This window comes from Chanos chanos, chromosome 9 (genome assembly GCF_902362185.1).
Source record: "Chanos chanos chromosome 9, fChaCha1.1, whole genome shotgun sequence".
NCBI lineage: Eukaryota > Metazoa > Chordata > Actinopteri > Gonorynchiformes > Chanidae > Chanos > Chanos chanos.
In genome coordinates, this window is record NC_044503.1 from 29,097,338 (window position 1) to 29,123,900 (window position 26,563).

General features: G+C 37.3%; 1 protein-coding gene across 1 annotated transcript; it reads left to right on the forward strand.

The window, feature by feature from the left end:
* The first annotated feature begins 3,856 nt into the window (after window positions 1-3,856).
* Window positions 3,857-26,077, forward strand: LOC115821587 (tripartite motif-containing protein 35-like). Its single transcript, XM_030785398.1, has 8 exons — window positions 3,857-4,255; window positions 16,687-16,782; window positions 16,980-17,210; window positions 22,311-22,730; window positions 23,321-23,416; window positions 23,597-23,841; window positions 24,035-24,153; window positions 25,533-26,077. The coding sequence occupies exons 1-8, from the start codon at window positions 3,857-3,859 to the stop codon at window positions 26,075-26,077; spliced, it is 2,151 nt and encodes a 716-aa protein (XP_030641258.1).
* The last annotated feature ends 486 nt before the right edge of the window (window positions 26,078-26,563 follow it).

The following is a 26,563-nucleotide window of genomic DNA, read 5'->3' on the forward strand; positions in this document are numbered from 1 at the left end:
TCATTTTACTGATCACACTTTTTATATCTGCTGAGCCTTCACACTGGTCTTACACCTGGATAAGAAAATGAGCCACTGAGTCAAAGATTAGCCACTGAAAGATTTCAGGTTTTCAAAGTTTACTCATACATACTGTAGTTTTCTTCTTTTTGGGCCAAATAGCCTTTGACTTGATACAAATATGAAACTACAAAATATAATTAGTACTTCTTCATTTGTTCTGAATGTGAGGGTGAAAAATGTATGTGAGCTCAGTCTCTCCTCTCCTAAAAACAGAAACACCTCATCATTGTAATGTTTCAGGTCACTGTGTGGTCTCAAATCCTTCAACCCCCTGAAGATTTTTTCTTCATGCTATTACATTAAGCGTTGGGTTACGCTTTACTTGGATAGTCCGCCCACAGAGGGTTTATAGAGTATATGTGAAGATTTGTGAACATACCTACATATTCTCGGAATAATTTAGTTGAACTTTAACTATGGCTAGGGTTAGGATTAGGGTTAGGGTCAACCTATGCTATACAAATGTTCAATAATGTATATACAGACAGATATTCAACTAACGACTATCCAAGTAAAGTGTCACCAAGCATTGTTCTCATTCAAAGGAAATAAAGAGAAAATAAATAGAGACAGGAAGTTCTTTTCTTTCTCCTTGTTTTACACAGATCAGTAAGAAAAACACACACTTGAGCTCCATCTAATCACCATTATTTTAAAGTAACTGTTTCCATTTAGCTCCTCTCAAGAGTTTATGATGGGTGTTTAATTTTTATCTGACTGCCTGCTGAGAAGACCTCCCACTCTCATTTGGTCCAATCACTGTTGGTGATGTAGGTCACACATTCTAGTGTAATTATAAACTGTTTGTTCATTTGCTCCTTTATCACAAGAAGGTTAAAGGTGAAGAGATTTTGAGCCTTCCAGACTAGGAGAGAGAAACAGAGAGTACAGAGAAAGAAAACTTCAGTTTAATGTCCACCACTCACCTGATGAACTTTGAACTGTGTAGTGTTGTATGACTGTGTGGTTCACACACAGGACAAATGTACTCACACACAGATATACACACGCACTCAAACTGACTTTTTTGTAAGGCTGCACACTGCATCTCAGCTATCAGCTGATAACTAATATTGAAACTGTGTTTAGAATTCTGATTGTGATATGTTGCTTCATTTGTTCTGTTAAGTTATATTTGCTTTATATTTGTTTATATTTGTTTTGGCAGGACAGCACTGTAATAACTTTGATTATGTATGCGTTTCAGTTGCTTAATTAATTTATTTAATAACTAAGTTTCTCAATATCATTATTTGGCCGATTAAACAAAACACTCTTCCATTGAAAAACCTGGGGTCTGCTCCATTCCTTTCATAGACATGTACTAACCCCAGTGGGTTACATTAATAAGTAAAATAGTGACCAAGTCATAACCCATATGATATATGAAGCTGTAAAACCATTTTTTTTCTGTACTTACACCCACTTGACAGATTCATTTACCTGCTGTCCCTGCACAGATCATTTGTGCAGTAGTAACGCCCTCTACTGACTGATAATGGCAAGTGCACTGCGTATTCCCCATGACTGGTATCTCCACTTCCTGAGGAGTCTGAGGGGAGAGTAAGGGGACTGGAGAGAGCCCAAAGAGACAGGTGGAGGGCGCGGTGGGTGGGTGTGGGGTGTCAAGTGACGTCAGTTAATTGTCTGAAAGTGAACCTAACCCCACATCCACTATAGTGTAAAATACCAACAGCTGTACGCTGCACAGTTTAAATGATTCCATCTTTTCATGTAAATGTAAATGTAAATCAACACAACATTCATATATTTACTGTTTACAAGCACCATATCTTTAGTTCTGTTTGTGCTGTGATTTCACAACATGAGTGACAGGTACCAAAAGTCAGAAGTGAACCACTGACAACTCTACATTCTGAGAGACACAGCAAAAATAGTGACAGATACATTAGAAAGTCTGGATAGCAGTTGAATTTTGTGAGTGGAAAACTTTTTCATGTCATTGATAATCATGTTGAGTGTTGTCTGAAAGACCAGTTGTGAGGCATAATTTTAAGAGGGAGACGTTAACTTGCCACTTGTGCTTGTGCTTTTGAGTCTGTTTTCTGGAGAACAGTATTAACTGAGTCCACCCATAACTTCATAAATCCTACACAAAATTTGCAATTTGCAGTTGTGCAGTTTAAATTTTAAAATTTTTAATTGAAAACTACTGTACTTGCTTTATATTTTTATATAAAACAATACGAACACAAACTTTAACGCTCTAATAATCTCCTCGCTGTATAGAGGAGGAAATTCAGTTTAGTAATTCACATATTTAAACTTAACATCCTGCTCCAGTAGAGGGCAGCACTGCTCCTAATAATATTAATTTTGTAATTACTGATTAATGCATAAAAATGAGAAATATCTGACAGGATAATACCCATTTCATCGTGATTCATGTTTTTATGAATTTCTGGATATTTGATATTGTGCCTCATATCACCTATTCTTTTATATAGATAAAAAGATTTGTAAAAAATTATGAGGATTGTAGAAATGCTGGATCACTCATTATAGTGCATTTTACATAGTGGACCACCGACTTTTCACTGTTATTGCACCACTGGCTTATACCACAGTGGACATTTCAGAGGAGAGTCAGTCACTGTGAGAGTTATGGCAATAATGGAAATGATAAAAACAGAGAAGATAGAAAAGGTGAGGATGAGGAGGGTGGTGATCATGACTAAGAATGAGGATGATGGTGAAGAAGATGAAGATAAGGATTGTGATAATGAATGTGAGGGTGATGTTGGGGGAAAAGATGAAGGTGAGACGACTGATAATGGAGATGAGGATGATGATGAATATATAAATAATAAAACTAATGAAAATGAAGAGGATTGTTTAAATGAAATAGTGCAATTTAAATATGACTGTTGGTCACACAATCAAAACAAAACCTGCTAATTACAATGCTAACTTTGAATAGAAATGTAGACATTTTATGATGAAAAAACATTAAAATCTGTTTCTAACAACAAATTTCAAGTCTCAAATTATATAAAACCATAAGCAAAAGTTACAACACAGTAATCTGTTGTAAATGATGTTTCTCGATCTTGTCTTGTTGATGTTTGTCTATTTGCCTTACTACTGTTGAAAATCAATAAATATATTGTTGAAAAAAAGTAAGAGATACAATAAAAGATTTTTTTTTAATTTCAGACTTTATTAATGGACAGATATTAAATTACGACTGAGGTATATTTCCCATATATTATAAAACAAGTAAAATAAAATCAGTGTGCTTCAAACCTACTGTTTGTGGGAGATCTGATATGCTGTATATAGCCTATTATATATCTATAAAATATATAATATTATATTTTCTAATTTACTGTTACACTATCTGAGCAGTAAATAGACAGTTGATACACTATCTGTCTGCACTGAGGACCCAGGAACCAGTTGTAGAAGAGCATTTAACTGTTGGTCCTCTAGGGGGAAAATCTGACATTTTTAAAAGACACAAGAAATTGTGAACCAATAAGAATCCTTTATTTGAAACCCTGCCCTCTGACACACTTTGCAAGAACCAGTTAAGTCAGGAAGTGTCAGTTCATTTGGAATGGCAGAAGAGTTCTACCTGACAAATTAAACCAAACGTATTTTAAAGTTTAATTATTGTTAAGCAATCGTTTACATCAGTCTGCAGATCACTATGGACTGTAAATAGAAAACAGGTTCTTGTGAGTTTATGGTCTGTTTTATAACCATAAATCAGGAAGTGAAAGTAAAGCTGAAATACAAGGAATCACAGCAGGAGTTGACCTTTTACAACATGACTTCTCAATCATCAGAAGAGGATTTCTCCTGTCCTGTCTGCCATGAAGTCTTTAAGGATCCTGTTGTCCTGTCATGTGGTCACAGTGTGTGTAAAGTCTGTCTGCAGGAATTCTGGGAAAAGAAGGGAACTCAGGAGTGTCCAGTTTGCAGGAGAAGATCATCAAAACCTGAACCTCCTCTTAACTTTGAGTTAAAGAACCTGTGTGAGGCTTTTTTACAGGGAAAAATTCAGTCAAGTTCATCAGGGTCTGAGGAGCTCTGCAGTCTGCACAGTGAGAAACTCAAACTCTTCTGTCTGGAGGATAAACAGCCTGTGTGTGTGGTGTGTCGGGATTCAAAAAAACACACAAACCACAAATTTCGTCCAATAGACGAAGCTGCTCATGATAGCAGGGTAAGATAAGTATTGTGGTTATTAAACACAGCAATAATATTTTAACTTAAAAAGCACAGAGAATTGTTTTCTGAAATAATAGTTATTTTCAGTTATTCTAAAAGTGGGAAAACAACATCTCCACATGTAGGGATTTGACCTCATGCTGTGCAGCTTTGGAATGAGTGAAATGAAGTGAAAATGAAATGAACACAGTCGGGTTACTATGCTATCTCTGTGTTTAAAACTTTGTATTTGGGTTGGGCTTAGGTGTGACTTAATACATTGTATATGAATTATAGAAATAAGCTATTATAATGTCAGCAAAATCAGGTCAGTTTCTTTTTGACATTGTACAGGGTGTGTGTGTGTGTGTGTGTGTGTGTGTGTGTGTGTGTGTGTGTGTGTGTCTGTGGATCTCTGATCTGTGTAGGTCAGGTCAGTTCCACCAAAGTGCTCATTCATTTATCATGTCAAATGACTGTGTGGTTTGCTGAGATCTTGTCATTATATCACACACACACACGCTACAGAATCCAACTAGAAACCAGAGGCTTTCTCTAAAAATCTACTTATTTATTTCAGGAGGAACTGAAGACTACACTGAAACCCTTACAGGAGAAACTGGAGTTCTTTAAAAAAGTCAAACTGACCTGTGATAAAACAGCAGAACACATTAAGGTGAGAATAATTAGTATAAATTGTACAGTTCCACATGAAGTGTTAATAAAAAGTCTACTAAAATTCTGCTAAAAATTCTATAATGCTATATTTCATGCGCTATGTAACACAGAATAATTATGAAGTTTTTACGAAATCAAGCTATCCTGAAATGAAACAACAGAGCACATCACAGGAACAGTAATGATCAATTTCAAAAACCCAGAAGCTGAAAATAAAACAATGATTTTGAAATATTTTCAGTATCATTAGTGCAGTGTACAGTGATCATTAAATATTTTTACGTTTCTCATTTCAGACTCAGACCACAAACACTGAGAGGCAGATCAAGGAGGAGTTTGAGAAACTTCATCAGTTTTTACGAGATGAAGAGACAGCCAGGATAACTGCACTGAGAGAGGAAGAGGAGCAGAAGAGTCAGATGATGAAGGAGAAGATTGAGGAGATTAGTAGAGAGATGTCATCTCTTTCAGACACAATCAGAACCATAGAGGAGAAGATCAAAACTAAAGACATCACATTTCTGAAAGTAAGAACACCAATGCCCCCCCCCTCCTTAACCCCCCTCCAATAAATTACACACAATTAGTAAATAACTGATGATTAACACATCTGATCTCCTCTTACAGAACTTTGAGGCCACAAAGAAAAGGTAAGTAACCTGTCTCTTAACTCTCTTCTGTTTCTGTGATACATAACCCACAGCAGCACTGACTCCTGAATGTTATTCCAGAGCCCAGTGCACACTGCAGGATCCAGAGATGCTTTCAGGACCACTGATCAATGTGGCAAAGCACCTGGGCAACCTGAAGTTCAGAGTGTGGGAGAAGATGCATGACATTGTTCAATACAGTGAGTTTATGTACAAGATAATGAGATGAAACAAAACAGACAATTAAGTGAATCTCATCCAGTAATGTATTTAACTCATACACTTATGATCACTCTCTTACAGTGTTCATTAGATACTGGTCTGAATGTAGGATAATGAAGTCTAAGACAGTTTGTAGTTATTATGAGACAGATGGAATGTCAGAGAGAGAGAGAAAGAAAGAAAGAAAGAAAGAAAGAAAGAAAGAAAGAAAGAAAGAAAGAAAGAAAGAAAGAAGAAAGAAAGAAAGGAAGGAATATTAGGCTATATGATATTGGTTACAAGATAATGAGGTTTAAAAAGAAAAAATAGTAAAAGCACATCATCTAATAATGCTCATGTACTTATGATCCCTCTCTTACAGTGAGTTTATTTTTACCATGTTACAAAGGACTTATGATCTCTCTCTTACAGTTTTCATCAGATACTGGTCTGAATGTAGTACGATGGAGTTGATCCCTAAGACAGTCTGAAGGAATTATGAGAATGACAAAATATGAAAGAGAGAGTTAGGCAGAGAGAGAGAAACAAAGACAGAGAGAGAGGGAGAGAGAGAAAGAGAGGGAAGCAGAGAGAGGGGGGTGGAGAGAGAGAGAGAGAGAGAGAGAGAGGGAAGCGGGGGGAGCAGAGAGAGAGAGAGAGAGAGCAACAGAAAGAGTGAGTGAAAGAGAGAGAGAGTGAGTTTGTAGTGAATGAAAGACAGGAATTTATGTGGCTGTGTGAATCACAACACACAGATCAAAACACAGGACAAATGTAAATACATCAGAAATTACTGCAAGTGTTTAAAACACAAACACCACACAGCTCATCTTCAAATTAAATTATATACAGTAAATGCAATACATATCAGTATAGACACAAATCTCACATGTATGACTGAATAGAATAGATTTAATCCCAGGGTGTAGCAAGGCGGCATAAGAAGAGAAACCAGATTATAACAGCTCACAACACACAACTAATACAATGCACACAGCTTAAACACTACACAAAACTAATACACCACACACAATTAATACATCTCATGTGCATACACACACACATACACACACACACACAATAGACACATACACACACACACAACTGATACAACATACACACAACTAATGCAACACACACACAAAATAGATATACAACTTATGCAACACACACACAACTAACACAGTAAATATGAAACTAATACAGAACACTCACAACTTATCTAAGTGTAGTACTCTTTAGCACATTGTCTAAATACTGTGAATCTCAATAATCAGTGAAGAGAAATTAATAAAGTATAAACATTTAAACACACTGAATATTCATTCAATCTCTCTGTCTCTGTTCTCTCTCTTCAGCTCCTGTGATTCTGGACCCCAACACTGCTGCACCAAATCTCATCCTGTCTGAGGATCTGACCAGTGTGAGATTCAGTGATGAGAAACAACAGATTCCTGATAATCCAGAGAGATTTGATTGGTATGAATGTGTTCTGGGCTCTGAGGGTTTTAACTCAGGGACACACTGCTGGGATGTTGATGTTGGGAACAGTACACTCTGGTTTCTGGGTGTGATCACAGAGTCAAACCAGAGGAAGGGAAAGACGTTCTTTAACACTGGTGTCTGGTGTGTGTGGTTAAATGATGGTAAATACGGGTCACGGGCCTCAGGAGGGTCATTTGTTCGACTGACAGTGAATAATAAACCCCAGAGGATCAGAGTGGAACTGAACTGGGACAGAGGAAAACTCTCATTCCTTGATCTTCTAAATAACACACACCTGCACACCTACACACACACCTTTACTAAAAGAATGTTTCCATACTTCTGTAATTACTGTAAACTATGTCCTCTGAGGATCTTACCAGTGAAGTGTTGTGTAACAGTGGAACAGCACAGTTAGATCTTATAATGTCTCTGTACAATTAACACACATCAAATGTCCATTATTTAACAAACTGATATTAACATTCTACAAATCACATCACATCACATCCAGTTACAGGACAATAACTTTATATGATGGTTAAAAAGGAGTTAAATGCAATCCATTGATTATTTTTTCAGCATAATTTTTAAACAGATTTGGAGGGAATAAAAACATGATGAATTGATTGATCATCATTTTTAACAACCCAGATGGAGTATTTATCCTTAAATCTCATCACTTACATCTCAAAGGGTTTGGGGTTTGGAAAATGATCTCTGTGGTAGCTGTCATGCTCTGATTCTCTCTTTCCCCCTGCGCTGGCCATTTTTTTATGAAATTTGTTCATTCACTCCTAATGAATCATCTGTTCCGCCTGTTTTCTGTTTAGTCTGGTCCTGCTGAGTGTTTATAAAAAAACAAAGTAGAGCTATATTAACAGTGTATACTCAAAGTCTGAGTCGTAAACCTGTAAGTTCCCAGAGGTCTTTTGTTTTGTCCTGTTTGTGTCTAATAAAAACTGAGAGACCTGCACAAACATCTAGAATCTCCTTCAGTCTGTGACAGTAACTCAATGAATTATATTACCACACGACTGTCGTTAATGGTGGCTCTGTGTTTTTGGCATCCCCACTAAGGAATCTCATATGAACTTCAAGGTACTTTGTGTCCTTCTTTGATTTTTTTTTCCTTTCAAATCTTGCCTGCAAATTTCTCCTACAATAATTCATTCAATAGAGCAGGCAAAACCACAGATTTTTAGCCAACAGGCTATAAGGGCAGCCGTGGTCTAAAGGTTAGAGAACCGGGCTTGTGACTGGAGGGTTGCCAGTTTGATTCCCAGACCCAACATCCACAGCTGTGTGCCCTTGCGCAAGGCACTTAACTCTAATGCTGCCCACTGCTCCTGCATCTGTTGTGTGTGTTAAATGGAGAGACAACTTTACTGTTCACAGTGTGTGTAATCACAGAGATTTACATATATGACAGAGTAGCTTTTCTTGACTGTCACCTAGAAGCACTGGATGAAAAACAATACATTAGGTGAAATATATAATATCCTGTGAGATTTCATTCAAACAGCAGAGGGTAACACAACATAGCAAAAGGCCTAGAATGAAACTTTATGGAGAAAGTGGATACATTTTACTAAAGGCTTTCCAAATATTGCGAACAGTTTTAGGCTGTAGGCTGGAAATTTCACATGGCAGAGACTTATTGTCTGTTCTATTTCCATAGACAATATTTGTTTAGTAAAATCACTCACTAATTACTCAGAAGAGATTTGTGACTAGTACTGTATAGTTACATACATCATAGACTGTAGCCTAGTCACTGAATATGTTCTTTTCATATGTATTCTGTCTGTTTCTATCCTGGCTGTTTTATTTCATAAACAGTGTCATTGTTGTCAGTGTAGAACAATGATCTCCAATGTGTGACTGAATTCAGATGTTAATAGTTTTCTTCTTTATGGGCTTTGAATGATTCTTTTCTGTCTCTTCAACTGAATTGTGTCCAACATTTTCTCTAGTTCCTCGGACTTCCCTTTTCTCAGATCTCAGTGTCATCAGTATTGAACACACTTTTTATATCTGCTGAACCTTCACACTGGTCTTACACCTGGATAAGAAAGTGAGCCACTGAGTCAAAGATTAGCTACTGAAAGATTTAAGGTTTTCAAAGTTTACCAGTAAATACTGAAGTTTTCTTCTTTTGGGTCAAATAGCATTTGACTTTGTGGCGATAAGAACCATGTCTCCCTATAATATATATGTGAATATATATAAAATAATATATATATGTGTGTGTGTGTGTGTATATATATATATATATATATATATATATATATTTTTTTTTTTTTTTTTTTTTTTTTTTTTTTTAAATGGCGTCTGCATACGGGTCATGGTCATTGTTTATAAATATCTGCCCGGGTAACACTGCACTCTCTCTCATTCACTTCCTCTACCTGGTGTGTCGCTACTGTTCGCTCCTGGTACATTTTGGGTTTCTGCGCTGTCCGGACGCGCTTAGCTGGTTTGAACGTTGTAGAGAGAGCGGCCTTTTCATTCTGCGGCGTGATCATTTTTCTGCTCACAATTATGTTGTGAATTGTTTATCGTTTTTAAGCAGGTGACACGGCAGCGGTGTGGTTAATTATTGTGGTTTTAGCCTCTTTTTTGTGTCCGGTCCAAACGTTGACCGCTCATATAATTAGCATTACCCTTAGGCTTCTGTTGAAGTTTTCTTTGTGATAGCTGTTTTATTTCTTGCTTGTTTAAATTTTGTTTTTTGTTTTTGTATTTTCCTCTGGCGCCCGGGTTGCCCTGTGTGGTATCACTGTTGAAAATTAATTGCATTTAATTTCGCTATGTCGCGGGAATTTTAAAAGTCTGAATCCTGCGTTTTCCTCAGTGTGTTAATTTTTTTCTTACAAATTGCTTGAAATTGTTTCTGTTGGAAGCAGGCTATCGAAGCAGACTTTGAAGATAAGTTTTTTTTCCCTCTATCTTCTCTTTCTATTCTTTTCTTTTTTCTTTTTTTTTGTCGCGGCCACTACCATCCTTCCTCCCAGCAGACGACTGCCTCGTTTAATCCGAAAGAGACTTTGTTTCCGCGTACCAAACGATGAAACATAATACATCTTTTGACGTTTCCGGTCTGACATGTGTTTCTTTACATAAATAGATAGATAAATAAATAAAAAGCAGTGTTTGTGATGTTTGGTTAACTTCAGCTAAAGCAAACATCGTTATTATTCCTTATAATCATAATTTTATTTTCTTAACTACCCTGTCTGAGTGGCGGTGGAAATCACCTGGCGCCTGAACAATTAAAATAGTCCCACTGCCGCCACAACCTGATTGGAATATGAAACTATAAAATATAACTAATGTTTCTTCATTTGTTCTGAATGTGATGGTGAAAAATGTATGTGAGTTCAATTCCTCCTCTCCTAAAAACAAAAACACATCATCACCATACTCTCTCAGGTAACTATGTCATTTCAAATCCTTCTCAACCCCCTGAGGATTTGTTCCTCATGCTCTTACATAACGCATTGTTCTCAGTCAAAGGACAAAAAGAAAGAATAAATAGAGACGGGAAGTTCTTTTCTTTCTCCTTGTTTCACACAGATCAGTGAGAGAAACACACACTTGAGCTCCATCTAATCACCATTATTTTAAAATGACTGTTTCCATTCAGCTCTTTTCAAGAGTTTATGAAGTGTGTTTCATTTTTATCTGACTGCCTGCTGAGAAGACCTCCCATTCTCATTTGGTCCAATCACTGTTGGTGATGTAGGTCACACATGCTAGTGTAATTATAAACTGTTTGTTCATTTGCTCCTTTATCACAAGAAGGTTGAAGGTGAAACCAGTTCAGACAGGAAAAAAGGAACATGTGAAAAATACCAGACCTCTCTTATATATCCTGAAAACATTCAGTGTTGGAAAAGTTGAGGAGGCAGTGGGAAGGTTCATGCCTAACATTGTACCAGATTACCTTCTGTGTGGACATCATGGTTTAAAGCTGAGCTTTGACACACTTCTCAAATGTGCCCGGGAATGATGATAAGGGTGAAAATGTGAACTGTGATTAAGACATTGTGAATGAGCAAGATATGATGAATACAAAGGAAGAAAAGTAACAGGATATCCATGCAAATCTAAACAGATTTGATTTCATGTGTCCATGTGTGCTGGGCTCTGAGGGCTTTAACTGAGGGACACACTGCTGGAATGATGAGGTCAGACACACTATACACTGGATCCTCGGAGGAACGACAAAGTGTGTTTACAGGAAAGGAGAGTATTTCTTCGCCAGGTAATGAGGCCATCGCAGGACAGACACACAGACAAACACACTCACACACATTCATACCCGGTGTCTCCAATTCACCTAACCTGCATGTCTTTGGACTGTGGGAGTAAACCGGAGTTCCCGGAGGAAACCCACACAGACACGGGGAAAGAACATGCAAACTCCACACAGAAAGGACCATGGCCGCCCGGCTGGGAATCAAACCCGAGACCTTCTTGCTCTGAGGCAGCAGTGCTACCCACCACACTACCATGCAAAGTTTCTTTTTTTTTTTCACTGCTCTTGAAGAGGTAAAAGTGCAGTGGTTGTGAACATATTGCTGTGGGCTTGTTTTACAACACAGGACAGTTTTTGTTTGTTTGTTTGTTTGTTCATTTGCTGAAGAGATGGTGAGCCATCCAGACTAGGAGAGAAAATTGTGTACAGATAAGGAAAACTTCAGTGTAATGCCCATCATTCACCTGATGAACTTTGAACTGTGTAGTGTGGTATGACTGTGTGGTCCACACACAGGACAAATGCACTCACACACAGATACACACACACACATACACACACACACTGATTTTTTTGTAAGGCTGCACACTGCAGGTCAGCTATCAGCTGATAACTAATATTGAAACTGTGTTGAGAATTCTGATTATGATATGTTGCTTCATTTGTTCTGTTAAGTTATATTTGCTTTATATATGTTTATGTTTGTTTTGGTAGGATAGCACTGTAGTAACTTTGATTATTTATCTGTTTCAGTTCCTTAGTTAATTTATTTAATAACTAAGTTCCTCAGTAAGGGCAGTAGGGTGGTGCTGTCACTCAATTCCCGGCCGGGCGGCCAGGGTCCTCTCTGTGTGGAGTTTGCATGTTCTCCCTGTGTCTGTGTGAGCTTCCTCTGGGAGCTCCGGTTTCCTCTCACAGTCCAGACATGTAAGTTAGTTGAGTTGGAGATACTAAATTGCCTTGAAGAGGTATGAATGTGGGTGTGTTTGCCTGTGGGCCTGCCCGGCGATGGACTGGTGACCTCTGGTGACCTTCTTAGGGTGTTCTGCCCAATGACCGCTGGCACCGTCACCCCTCCAGCACCCCCCACCACCCTAATTTCGGATAAGCAGCTTTAAAAACGAGAGTGATGGGAGAGTTTCTCAATAACATTATTTGGCCAACTGAACAAAATAATTCTTTCATTGTAAAACCCTGGGGTCTGATCCATTCCTTTCATAGACATGTACTAACCCTAGTGGGTTACATTGATGAGTGAAATAGCGACCAAGTCCATATGATACATGAAGCTGTAAAACAGCGATTTCACTTTTTTCTGTACTTACACCCAGTAGGCAATTTGTAGGGGGATGCCATCCCCCTTGTTAGCAAAATGACCAAAATGCACCCCCTTTGTTAACCTGCCATCCCCTTATATACTCTATGGAGCAGTGTTACTGACCATTGGGCCATCCCCCCTGTTGGCCATTGGGCCATCTCCCCTGTTAAAAAATAACAAATCGCCTTTTGCTTACACCCACTTGACAGAGTCATTTGCCTGCTGTCCCTGCACAGATCATTCGTGCAGTGGTAACATCGCCCTCTACTGACTAATACTGGCAAGTGCACTGCGTATTCCCCATGACTGGTATCTCCACTTCCTGAAGAGTCTGTTGGGAGAGTAAGGGGACTGGAGAGAGCCCAAAGAGACAGTTTGAGGGGGCGGTGGGTGGGTACACTGTGTCAAGTAATGTCAGTTAATTGTCTGAAAGTGAACCTAACCACACATCCACTATACTGTAAAATTCCAACAGCTGTACGCTGCACAGTTTAAATGATTCCATCTTTTCATGTAAATGTAAATGTAAATCAACACAACATTCATATGTTTACTGTTTACAAGCACCATATCTTTAGTTCTGTTTGTACTGTGATTTCACAACATGAGTGACAGGTACCAAAAGTCAGAGGTGAACCACTGACAACTCCACATTCTGAGAGACGCAGCTAAAATAGTGACAGATACATGAGAAAGTCTGGATAGCAGTTTGTAAGAGGAAAACTTTTTCATGTCATTGATAACCATATTGAGTGTTGTTCAAAAGACCAGTTATGTGGCATAATTTCAAGAGGGAGATGTTAAGTTACCACTTGCATTTGCGCTTTTGAGTCTGTTTTCTGGAGAACAGTATTAACTGAGTCCACCCATAACTTCATAAATCCTACACAAAATTTGAAATTTGCAGTTATGCAGTTTAAATTTTAAACTTTTAAATTGAAAACTACTGTAATTGGTTCATATTTTATATAAAACAATAAGAACACTCCTGATTTTAAAGCTCTAATAATCTCCTCGCTGTATAGAGGAGGAAATTCAGTTTAGTAATTCACATATTTAAACTTAACATCCTGCTCCAGTAGAGGGCAGCACAGCTCCTAATAATATTAAGTTTGTAATTACTGATTAATGCATAAAAATGAGAAACATCTGACAGGATAATACCCATTTCATCGTGATTCATGTTTTTATGAATTTCTGGATATTTGATATTGTGCCTCATATCACCTATTCTTTTGTACAGATAAAAAGATTTGTAAAAAAAATTACCGGGATTGTAGAAATGCTGGATCACTCATTGCACCACTGACTTATACCACAGTGGATATTTCAGAGGAAAGTGAGAGTTGAGAGAGTTATGAGAGTTATGGCAATAATGGAAATGATAAAAACAGAGAAGATGGAAAAGATGAGGATGAAGAGGGTGGTGATCATGACTGAGAATGATGATGATGATGATGATGATGAAGATAAGGATGGTGATAATGAGTGTGAGGGTGATTTTGGGGGAAAAGATGAAGGTGAGACGACTGATAATGGAGATGAGGATGATGATGAATATATAAATAATAAAACTAATGAAAATGAAGAGGATTGTTTAAATGAAATAGTGCAATTTAAATATGACTGTTGGTCACACAATCAAAACAAAACCTGCTAATGACCATGCTAATTTTGAATAGAAATGTAGACATTTTATGATGAAAAAACATTCAAATCTGTTTCTAACAACAAATTTCAAGTCTCAGATTAGATAAAACAATAAGTAAAAGATACAACACAGTAATCTTTTGTCAATTAAGTTTCTCGATCTTGTCTTGTTGATGTTTGTCTATATGCCTTACTATTGTTGAAAAACAAATACAATACAATAAAAGATTTTTTTTTTCAGACTTTATTAATGGACAGGTGTTAAATTAAGACTGAAGTATATTTCCCATATATTATAAAACAAGTAAAATAAAATCAGTGTGCTTCAAACCTACTTTTTGTGGGAGATCTGATATGCTGTATATAACTTATTATATATCAATAAAATATATAATATTATATTTTCTAATTTACTGTTACACTAACTGAGCAGTAAACAGACAGTCGATACACTATCTGTCTGCACTGAGGACCCAGGAACCAGTTGTAGAAGAGCCTTTAACTGTTGGTCCTCTGGGGGAGAATCTCACTCACTCGTTCACTATCTAAGCCACTTATCCTGATTAGGGTCACGGGGGGTGCTGGAGCCTATCCTAGCTCATAGGGCGAAAGGCAGGGAAACACTCTGGACAGGTCACCAGTCCATCACAGGGCAGACACACAGACAAACACACTCACATTCATACCTAGGGGCAATTTAGTGACTCCAGTTCCTGTGGGAGGAAACCGGAGCTCCCGGAGGAAGCCCCCGCAGACACGGGGAGAACATGCAAACTCCAGAGAATCGAACCTGGGAATCACACCCAAGACCTTCTTGCTGTGAGGCGACAGTGATACCCACTGCGCCACCATGCCTCCTGGGGGGAAATCTGACATTTTTAAAAGTCACAAAAAATTGTGAACCAATCAGAATCCTTTATTTGAAACCCTGCCCTCTGACACACTTTGCAAGAAACAGTTAAGTCAGGAAGTGTTAGTTCATTTGGAATGGCAGAAGAGTTCTACCTGACAAATTAAACCAAACTTATTTTAAAGTTTAATTATTGTTAAGCAATCATTGATTAAAGGATTTACAGAGTCTGCAGGTCACAGTGGACTATACATAGAAGACAGGTTCCTGTGAGTTTATAATATGCTTTATAACCATAAATCAGAAAGTGAAAGTAAAGCTGAAATACAAGGAATCACAGCAGGAGTGGACCCGTTACAACATGGCTTCTCAGATATCAGAAGAGGATTTCTCCTGTCCTGTCTGCCGTGAAGTCTTTAAGGATCCTCTTGTCCTGTCATGTGGTCACAGTGTCTGTAAAGTCTGTCTGCAGGAATTCTGGGAAAAGAAGGGAACTCAGGAGTGTCCAGTTTGCAGGAGAAGATCATCAAAATCTGACCCTCCTCTTAACTTTGAGTTAAAGAACCTGTGTGAGGTTTTTTCACAGGGAAAAATTCAGACAACTTCATCAGGGTCTGAGGAGGTCTGTAGTCTGCACAGTGAGAAACTCAAACTCTTCTGTCTGAAGGATAAACAGTCTGTGTGTGTGGTGTGTCGGGATTCAAAAAAACACACAAACCACAGATTCTGTCCAATAGACGAAGCTGCTCATGATAGCAGGGTAAGATCAGTATTGTGGTTATTAAACACCGCAATAATATTTTAGCTTAAAAAGCGCAGAGAAGTGTTTTCTGAAATGATATTAAATTTAATTTATTCTAAAACTGGGAAAACCTCCAAATCTCCAAATGCAATTTGACGTCATGCTGTGTAGCTTTGGAATGAATGACATGAAATGAAGTGAAAATGAGATGAACACAGTCAGGTTACTATACTGTGTCTGTGTTTTAAACTTTGTGTTTGGGTTGGGTTCAGGTGTGACTTAACACACTGTATCTGAATTATATTAATTAGTTTTAATAATATCAGCAAAATCAGGTCAGTCTCTCTTTGATGTTATACAGGATTAAAAGGTAAAATACACTGTGTGTGTGTGTGTGTGTGTGTGTGTGTGTGTGTGTGTGTGTGTGTGTGTGTGGCTCTGGTTCTCTGATCTGTGTAGGTCAGGTCGGTTCCACTAAAGTGCTCATTCATTTATCATGTCAAATGACTGTATGGTTTGCTGAGATCTGGTCATTATATCACACACACACTCTACAGAATCCAACTAGAAACCAGAGGCTTTCTCTAAAAATCTACTTATTTATTTCAGGAAGAACTGAAGACTACACTGAAACCCTTACAGGAGAAACTGGAGATCTTTAAAAAAGTCAAACTGACCTGTGATAAAACAGCAGAACACATAGAGGTGAGAATAGTTAGTAAAACTTGTATTGAGTCATTATGAACTTTTTATAAAAGCAAGCTTAGCTAAAATAAAACAATAAAGTGCATCACAGGAGCAATAATGATCATTTCCAAAAATTAAACAATGATTTTGAAATATTTTCAGCATCCTTAGTACAGTACACAGTGATCATTAAATATTTCTGTTTCTCATTTCAGACTCAGGCCAAAAACACTGAGAGGCAAATCAAGCAGGAGTTTGAGAAACTTCATCAGTTTTTACGAGATGAGGAGACAGTCAGGATAATTGCACTGAGAGAGGAAGAGGAGCAGAAGAGTCAGATGATGAAGGAGAAGATTGAGGAGATGAGTAGAGAGATTTCCTCTCTCTCAGACACAATCAGAGTCATAGAAGAGGAGATCAAAGCTAAAGACATCACATTTCTGAAAGTAAGAACACCTATGTCTCTCTCCCCATAACAGCCCTCAATAAATTGCACACTATTAGTAAATAATTGATGATTAATACATCTGATCTCTTACAGAACTTTGAGGCCACAAAGAAAACGTAAGTAACCTGTCTCTTAACTCTCTTCTTTTTCTGTGGTACAAAACCCACAGCAGCACTGATTTCTGAATGTTATTCCAGAGCCCAGTGCACACTGCAGGATCCAGAGGTGGTTTCAGGAGCACTGATCAATGTGGCAAAGCACCTGGGCAACCTGAAGTTCAGAGTCTGGGAATAAATGCATGACATTATTCAATACAGTGAGTTTATGTTCAAGATAGTGAGATGGAACAAAACAGACAAATAAAAGAATCTCATCTAGTCATGTATTTTACTCATACACTTATGATCACTCTCTTACAATGTTCATTGGATACTGGTCTGAATGTAGGATAATGAAGTCTAAGACAGTTTGTAGTTACTATGAGACAGGTGGAATGTCAGAGAGAGAAAGAAAGAAAGAAAGAAAGAAAGAAAGAAAGAAAGAAAGAAAGGAAAATTGGGCTATATGATGAAAATAACATAACTCACCTAGACAAACACACTGAGGCGTAAAAAAAAATCATAGCAAAATGTTGAGATGATAATGACAGGCTGTGAGTGTAGTTTATAACTAATAGTCTGTCTGGAACAGAAATGAACAGAAAAAGAAAAGACTGGAACATCTTCAAGATGAGGAGACTAACATGTGACAGTGATTTCTCCCAGTCACATTTGGAAAATATTTCCTTTTTGAGCTTGTCATGCATAAAGGACAGGAATTTATGCAAAACACAACACACAGATCAAAACACAGGAGAAATTTAAAGACACCACAAATTATTGCAAGTGTTTATCTTGCAGTAATTTCACAAAGACCATACAGCTCATCTTAAAATAAAACTATATACAGTGAATGAAATTCCTATTATAATAGACACAAATCTCACAATGACTTAACAGAGTGGATTTAAACCCAGAGTGTAACAAGGTGGAATAAGAGGAGAATCTCAGAGTGTTAGACCAGATTAAACCAACTCTCAGTTCACAATTAATACAACAAGTGCAGCTTATGTAACTAAAACAACCCAGTTGTATACAGTGTATACACAGTGTTATATACTATGATATACTGTAATATAATATTATAGTATGTTAAAGAATATTATAATACAACACACACAGCTACTGTTGTCATTCATTCCACACATACCAACAAAACACACACACTGGCTCGTGCGTGCACACACACACACACACACACACACACAGTACAGTACACACTTGGCTGAATAATATCAGTAATGAAATTAAATTGGTATGAATAACTAAATAAATAAATGCCGGACGTGATTAAACCGGACGTGATTAAACAAATATTTAATCACGTCAACAATAATTGGATAAAGGTGTGGTAAATAACAATAAGTGTAGCTAAATCTAAAAAAAATTGTATAAACATGCAAACATACTGTATATTTAATCTCTGTCTTTATCTCTGTTCCCTCTCTTCAGCTCCTGTGATTCTGGACCCCAACACTGCAGGACCACGACTCATCCTGTCTGAGGATCTGACCAATGTGAGATTCAGTGATGACAAACAGCAGATTACTGATAATCCAGAGAGATTTAATTGGTATACGTGTGTGCTGGGCTCTGAGGGCTTTAACTCAGGGACACACTGCTGGGATGTTGATGTTGGAGAGAGTACATGCTGGTCCTTGGGTGAGACCACAAGGTCAAAGCAGAGGAAGGGGGAGACATTCTTTGACACTGGTGTCTGGGGTGTTCGGATACATGATGGTAAATACAAGTCATGGGCACCAGGAGGGTCATATGTTCCACTAACAGTGAATAATAAACTCCAGATGATCAGAGTGAAATTGGACTGGGACAGAGGAAAACTCTCATTCTCTGATCTTCTAAATAACACACACCTACACACCTTCACACACACTTTTTCTAAGACAATGTCTCCATACCTTGCTAATGCCTGTAAACTTTCTCCTCTGAGGGTCTTACCAGTGAAATGTTGTGTAACAGTGAAACAGCACAGTTACAGCTAATGTATGATGGTAAATGAGAAAAGGCTTCATATTAATGTGAAATTTCCAGTTGTGATTTCAAATTTAAAACAGTATCTGTGTTTAGACCAGTTAATTTCACATTTCTTTTCATTCTCTTATATTAAATTATACAGATATGGTCAGAATTACATTGTACCATTTATAAATGAGCTCAGATCATTCATCACAGCCATCCTCTTGCTCCACCATCTCACTGGCTCCTCATTGGTCAATAAATATGATTATAGTTATAGAAATCCATATCTATAACACCATGTATTAGTGTCTGTCAAAAGGTTTCACTGCCCAGATGTCTTTATTTTAACACTGTCATTGGTTAAAGACTTTGTGACGCATCTCCCACTGAACATCGCATTATGCCTATAACTCATATAACTCACTCTAATAACTTATGATTAATAAATGAATCATAAGTTGTTTTTTTTCTTGTTTCCACTGCAAAGAGTTTATTTTTTCTCTCTCTCTCTCTGTCACACACACACACACACACACACACACACACACATACACACACACACAGCTGAAGGCGCAGTGAGAAAGTTCATGCCTAACATCTTCTGTGTGGACATCATGGTTTAAATCTGAGCTTTGACACACTTCCCAAATGTACCTGGGAATGAGTGAAAATGTTAACTGTGGTTAAGACATTGTGAATGAGCGTAATAAGATGAATATAAGAGAAGAAAAGTAACAGGATATCTATGCAAATCTAAATAGATTTGATTTCATGTATCCATGTGTGCTGGGCTCTGAGGGCTTTAACTGAGGGACACACTGCTGGGATGCAGAGGTCAGACACACTATACACTGGATCCTCGGAGGAACGACAAAGTGTGTCCACAGGAGAGTATTTCTTCGCCATGTAATGAGGCTCCATAAATACAATAAATAACAGCTGTATGCTACACAATTTAAATGATTCCATCTTTTCATGTAAATGTAAATGTAAATCAACACAACATTCATATGTTTACTGTTTACCAGCACCATATCTTTAGTTCTGTTTGTGCTGTGATTTCACAACATGAGTGACAGGTACCAACAGTCAGAGGTGAACAACTGACAACTCCACATTCTGAGAGACGCAGCTAAAATAGTGACAGATACATGAGACAGTCTGGATAGCAGTTGAATTTGTGAGTGGAAAACCTTTTAATGTCATTGATAATTATATTGAGTGTTGTTCGAAAGACCAGTTGTGAGGCATAATTTCAAGAGGGAGGTGTTAACTTGCCACTTGTGTTTGCGCTTTTGAGTCTGTTTTCTGGAGAACAGGATTAAAGAGTCCACCCATAACTTCATAAATCCTACACAAAATTTGCAATTTGCAGTTATGCAGTTTAAATTTTAAACTTTTAAATTGAAAACTACTGTACTTGGTTTATATTTTTATATAAAACAATAAGAACACAAACTTTAACGCTCTAATAATCTCCTCACTGTATAGAGGAGGAAATTCAGTTTAGTAATTCACATATTTAAACTTAACATCCTGCTCCAGTAGAGGGCAGCACTGCTCCTAATAATATTAAGTTTGTAATTACTGATTAATGCATAAAAATGAGAAACATCTGACAGGATAATACCCATTTCATCGTGATTGATGTTTTTATGAATTTGGGGATATTTGATATTGTGCCTCATATCACCTATTCTTTTATATAGATAAAAAGATTTGTAAAAAATTATGAGGATTGTAGAAATGCTGGATCACTCATTATAGTGCATTTTACATAGTGGACCACCGACTTTTCACTGTTATTGCACCACTGGCTTATACCACAGTGGACATTTCAGAGGAGAGTCAGTCACTGTGAGAGTTATGGCAATAATGGAAATGATAAAAACAGAGAAGATGGAAAAGATGAGGATGAGGAGGGTGGTGATCATGACTAAGAATGAGGATGATGGTGAAGAAAATGAAGATAAGGATTGTGATAATGAATGTGAGGGTGATGTTGGGGGAAAAGATGAAGGTGAGAAGACTGATAATGGAGATGAGGATGATGATGAATATATAAATAATAAAACTAATGAAAATGAAGAGGATTGTTTAAATGAAATAGTGCAATTTAAATATGACTGTTGGTCACACAATCAAAACAAAACCTGCTAATTACCATGCTAACTTTGAATAGAAATGTAGACATTTTATGATGAAAAAACATTAAAATCTGTTTCTAACAACAAATCTCAAGTCTCACATTATATAAAACTATAAGTAAAAGATACAACACAGTAATCTTTTGTCAGTTAAGTTTCTCGATCTTGTCTTGTTGATGTTTGTCTATTTGCCTTACTACTGTTGAAAATCAATAAATATATTGTTGAAAAAAAGTAATAGATACAATAAAAGATTTTTTTTTTTAATTTCAGACTTTATTAATGGACGGATATTAAATTAAGACTGAGGTATATTTGTCATATATTATAAAACAAGTCAAATAAAATCAGTGTGCTTCAAACCTACTTTTTGTGGGAGATGTGATATGCTGTATATAACTTATTATATATCTATAAAATATATAATATTATATTTTGTAATTTACTGTTACACTAACTGAGCAGTAAACAGACAGTTGATACACTATCTGTCTGCACTGAGGACCCAGTAACCAGTTGTAGAAGAGCCTTTAACTGTTGGTCCTCTAGGGGGAGAATCTGACATTTTTTAAAAGACACAAGAAATTGTGAACCAATCAGAATCCTTTATTTGAAACCCTGCCCTCTGACACACTTCGCAAGAACCAGTGAAGTCAGGAAGTGTCAGTTCGTTTGGAATGGCAGAAGAGTTCTACCTGACAAATTAAACCAAACTTATTTTAAAGTTTAATTATTGTTAAGCAATCGTTGATTTACATCAGTCTGCAGATCACTATGGACTGTAAATAGAGAACAGATTCTTGTGAGTTTATAGTCTGTTTTATAACCATAAATCAGAAAGTGAAAGTAAAGCTAAAATATAAGGAGTAACAGCAGGAGCGGACCTGTTACAACATGGCTTCTCAGATATCAGAAGAGGATCTCTCCTGTCCTGTGTGCCATGAAGTCTTTAAGGATCCTCTTGTCCTGTCATGTGGTCACAGTGTCTGTAAAGTCTGTCTGCAGGAATTCTGGGAAAAGAAGGGAACTCAGGAGTGTCCAGTTTGCAGGAGAAGATCATCAAAATCTGAACTTCCTCTTAACTTTGAGTTAAAGAACCTGTGTGAGGCTTTTTTACAGGGAAAAATTCAGACAACTTCATCAGGATCTGAGGAGTTCTGCAGTCTGCACAGTGAGAAACTCAAACTCTTCTGTCTGGAGGATAAACAGACTGTGTGTGTGGTGTGTCGGGATTCAAAAAAACACACAAACCACAAATGCTGTCCAATAGACGAAGCTGCTCATGATAACAGGGTAAGATAAGTATTGCGGTTATTAAACACTGAAATAATATTTTCGCTTAAAAAGCACAGAGAAGTGTTTTCTGAAATAATATTAAATTTCAGTTATTCTAAAAGTGGGAAAACAACATCTCCACATGTAGTGACTTGACCTCATGCTGTGTCGCTTTGGAATGAATGAAATGAAATGAAGTGAAAATGAAATGAACAAAGTCAGGTTACTATACTGTGTTTGTGTTTAAAACTTTGTATTTGGGGTTGGGCTCAGGTGTGACTTAATACACTGTATATGAATTATAGCAATTAGTTTTAATAATATCAGCAAAATCAGGTCAGTCTCTCTTTGATGTTATACAGGTTTAAAAGGTGAAATACAGTGTGTGTGTGTGTGTGTGTGTGTGTGTCTGTGTGTGTCTGTGTGTGTCTGTGGATCTCTGATCTGTGCAGGTCAGGTTGGTTCCACTAAAGTGCTCATTCATTTATCATGTCAAATGACTGTGAAGTTTGCTGAGATCTGGTCATTATATCACACACACACATACACTCTACAGAATCCAACTAGAAACCAGTGACTTTCTCTAAAAATCTACTTATTTATTTCAGGAGGAACTGAAGACTACACTGAAGCCCTTACAGGAGAAACTGGAGATCTTTAAAAAAGTCAAACTGACCTGTGATGAAACAGCAGAGCACATAAAGGTGAGAATAGTCAGTAAAACTTGTATTGAGTCACTATGAACTTTTTTACAAAAGCAAGCTTAGCTGAAATAAAACAACAGAGTACATCACAGAAAAATTAAACAACGATTCTGAAATATTTTCAGTATCCTTAGGACAGAGCACAGTGATCATTAAATATTTTTACATTTCTCATTTCAGACTCAGGCCAAAAACACTGAGAGGCAAATCAAGGAGGAGTTTGAGAAACTTCATCAGTTTTTACGAGATGAAGAGACAGTCAGGATAACTGCACTGAGAGAGGAAGAGGAGCAGAAGAGTCAGATGATGAAGGAGAAGATTGAGAAAGTGACCAGAGAGATTTCCTCTCTCTCAGACACAATCAGAACCATTGAAGAGGAGATCAAAGCTAAAGACATCACATTTCTGAAAGTAAGAACACCTATGTCTCTCTCCCTCCCCATAACCCCCCTCAAATAAATTGCACACTATTAGTAAATAACTGATGATTAACACGTTTGATCTCTTTTCACAGAACTTTGAGGCCACAAAGAAAAGGTAAGTAACCTGTCTCTTAACTCTCTTCTTTTTCTCTGATACAAAATCCACAGCAGCACTGACTCCTGAATGTTATTCCAGAGCCCAGTGCACACTGCAGGATCCACAGATGCTTTCAGGAGCACTGATCAATGTGGCAAAACACCTGGGCAACCTGAAGTTCAGAGTGTGGGAGAAGATGCAGGACATTGTTCAATACAGTGAGTTTATGTACAAGATAATGAGATGGAACAAAACAGAAAATTAAAAGAATCTCATATAGTAATGTATTGTACTCATACACTTATGATCACTCTCTTACAGTGTTCATTGGATACTGCTCTGAATGTAGGATTATGAAGTCTAAGACAGTTTGTAGTTATTATGAGACAGGTGGAATGTCAGAGAGAGAAAGAAAGAAAGAAAGAAAGAAAGAAAGAAAGAAAGAAAGAAAGAAAGAAAGAAAGAAAGAAAGAAAGAAAGAAAGAAAGAAAGGAAAATTAGGCTATATGATATTGGTTACAAGATAATGAGGTTTAAAAAGAAAAAATAGTAAAAGCACATCATCTAATAATGCTCATGTACTTATGATCCCTCTCTTACAGTGAGTTTATTTTTACCATGTTACAAAGGACTTATGATCTCTCTCTTACAGTTTTCATCAGATACTGGTCTAGTATGATGGAGTTGATCGCTAAGACAGTCTGAAGGAATTATGAGAATGACAAAATATGAAAGAGAGAGAGAAACAAAGACAGAGAGAGAGAGGGAGAGAGAGAAAGAGAGAGGGAAGCAGAGAGAAGGGGAGAGAGAGAGAGAGAGAGAGAGGGAAGCAGGCGGAGCAGAGAGGGAGAGAGAGAGAGAGAGAAAGAGAGAGAGAGAGAGAGAGGGAAGCGGGGGGAACAGAGAGAGAGAGAGAGAGCAACAGAAAGAGTAAGTGAGAGAGAGAGAGAGAGAGAGAGAGAGAGAGTGAGTTTGTAGTGAATGAAAGACAGGAATTTATGTGGCAGTGTGAATCACAACACACAGATCAAAACACAGGACAAATGTAAAGACATCAGAAATTACTGCAAGTGTTTAAAACACAAACACCACACAGCTCATCTTCAAATTAAATTATAGATGGTAAATACATATCAGTATAGACACAAATCTCACATATATGACTGAATAGAATAGATTTAATCCCAGGGTGTAGCAGGGTGGCATAAGAAGAGAAACCAGACTATAACAGCTCTCAACACACAACTAATACAATACATGCAGCTTAAACTCTACACAAAACTAATACACCACACACAATTAAACCATCTCACGTGCACGCACACACACAAAATACATACACACACACACACACACACACACAATAGATATACAGCTAATACAACATACACACAACTAATACAGAACACACACAACTAACACAGTAAATATGAAACTAATACAGAACACACACAACTTATCTAAGCGTAGTACTCTTTAGCACATTGTCTAAATACTGTGAATCTCAATAATCAGTGATGATAAATTAATAAAAGTATAAACATTTAAACACACTGAATATTCATTCAATCTCTCTGTCTCTGTTCTCTCTCTGCAGCTCCTGTGATTCTGGACCCCAACACTGCAGCACCATGGCTCATCCTGTCTGAGGATCTGACCAGTGTGAGATACAATAATAAGAAACAGCAGATTCCTGATAATCCAGAGAGATTTGATACATATGCATGTGTGTTGGGCTCTGAGGGCATTAACTCAGGGACACACTGCTGGGATGTTGATGTTGGGGACAGTACATACTGGGACGTGGGTGTGACCACAGAGTCAAAGCAGAGGAAGGGAAAGACGTTCTTTAACGCTGGTGTCTGGGGTGTTGGGTTATATGATCGTAAATACAGGTCACGGGCCTCAGGAAGGTCATTTGTTCGACTGACAGTGAATAAAAAACTCCAGAGGATCAGAGTGGAACTGGACTGGGACAGAGAAAAACTCTCATTCTCTGATCCTCTAAATAACACACACCTACACACCTTCACACACACTTTTACTGAGAGAATGTTTCCGTTCCTCTGTTATAACTGTAAACTCTCTCCTCTGAGGGTCTTACCAGTGAAGTGTTGTGTAACAGCAGGACAGCGCAATTAGTTCAAACCCACAATAATTAATGAGCAAAAATTTCACATCAAAAGTAAAGATATGAAAATCATCATCATCAGTTTATGAGGTCTAATTCTAAAAGTGTATGAAGGTGAAGATAATCAGTTTCTTATTTGTAATACCACACAGTGAGTGTTTTTAAGCTACAGTATCATAGCAACAGTGTCTTTGATTTTCATTCACATCATACCAGGACAGAGTTTTGCACTTTGATAATGTAGGAGTTTCCTTATTCTCTCTCGATGTATAAGTTGACTCTACATATCTGAACTGAATTGAGAAACATCTTCCTTAACAAGGCTAAATGTCTGAAAATATCACAGATCTTCTTTGAATTAAAGTTGTTTTTTTACTTCATTTTAATCATACAGTGCAGTAAGTGTTTTTGTTTAAAAGAAAAACTCATATGCCACACTGATAATGTTATGTGCATTGACCAGATTTGTGTGTAATGTATGTGTTTGATTTGGGCAG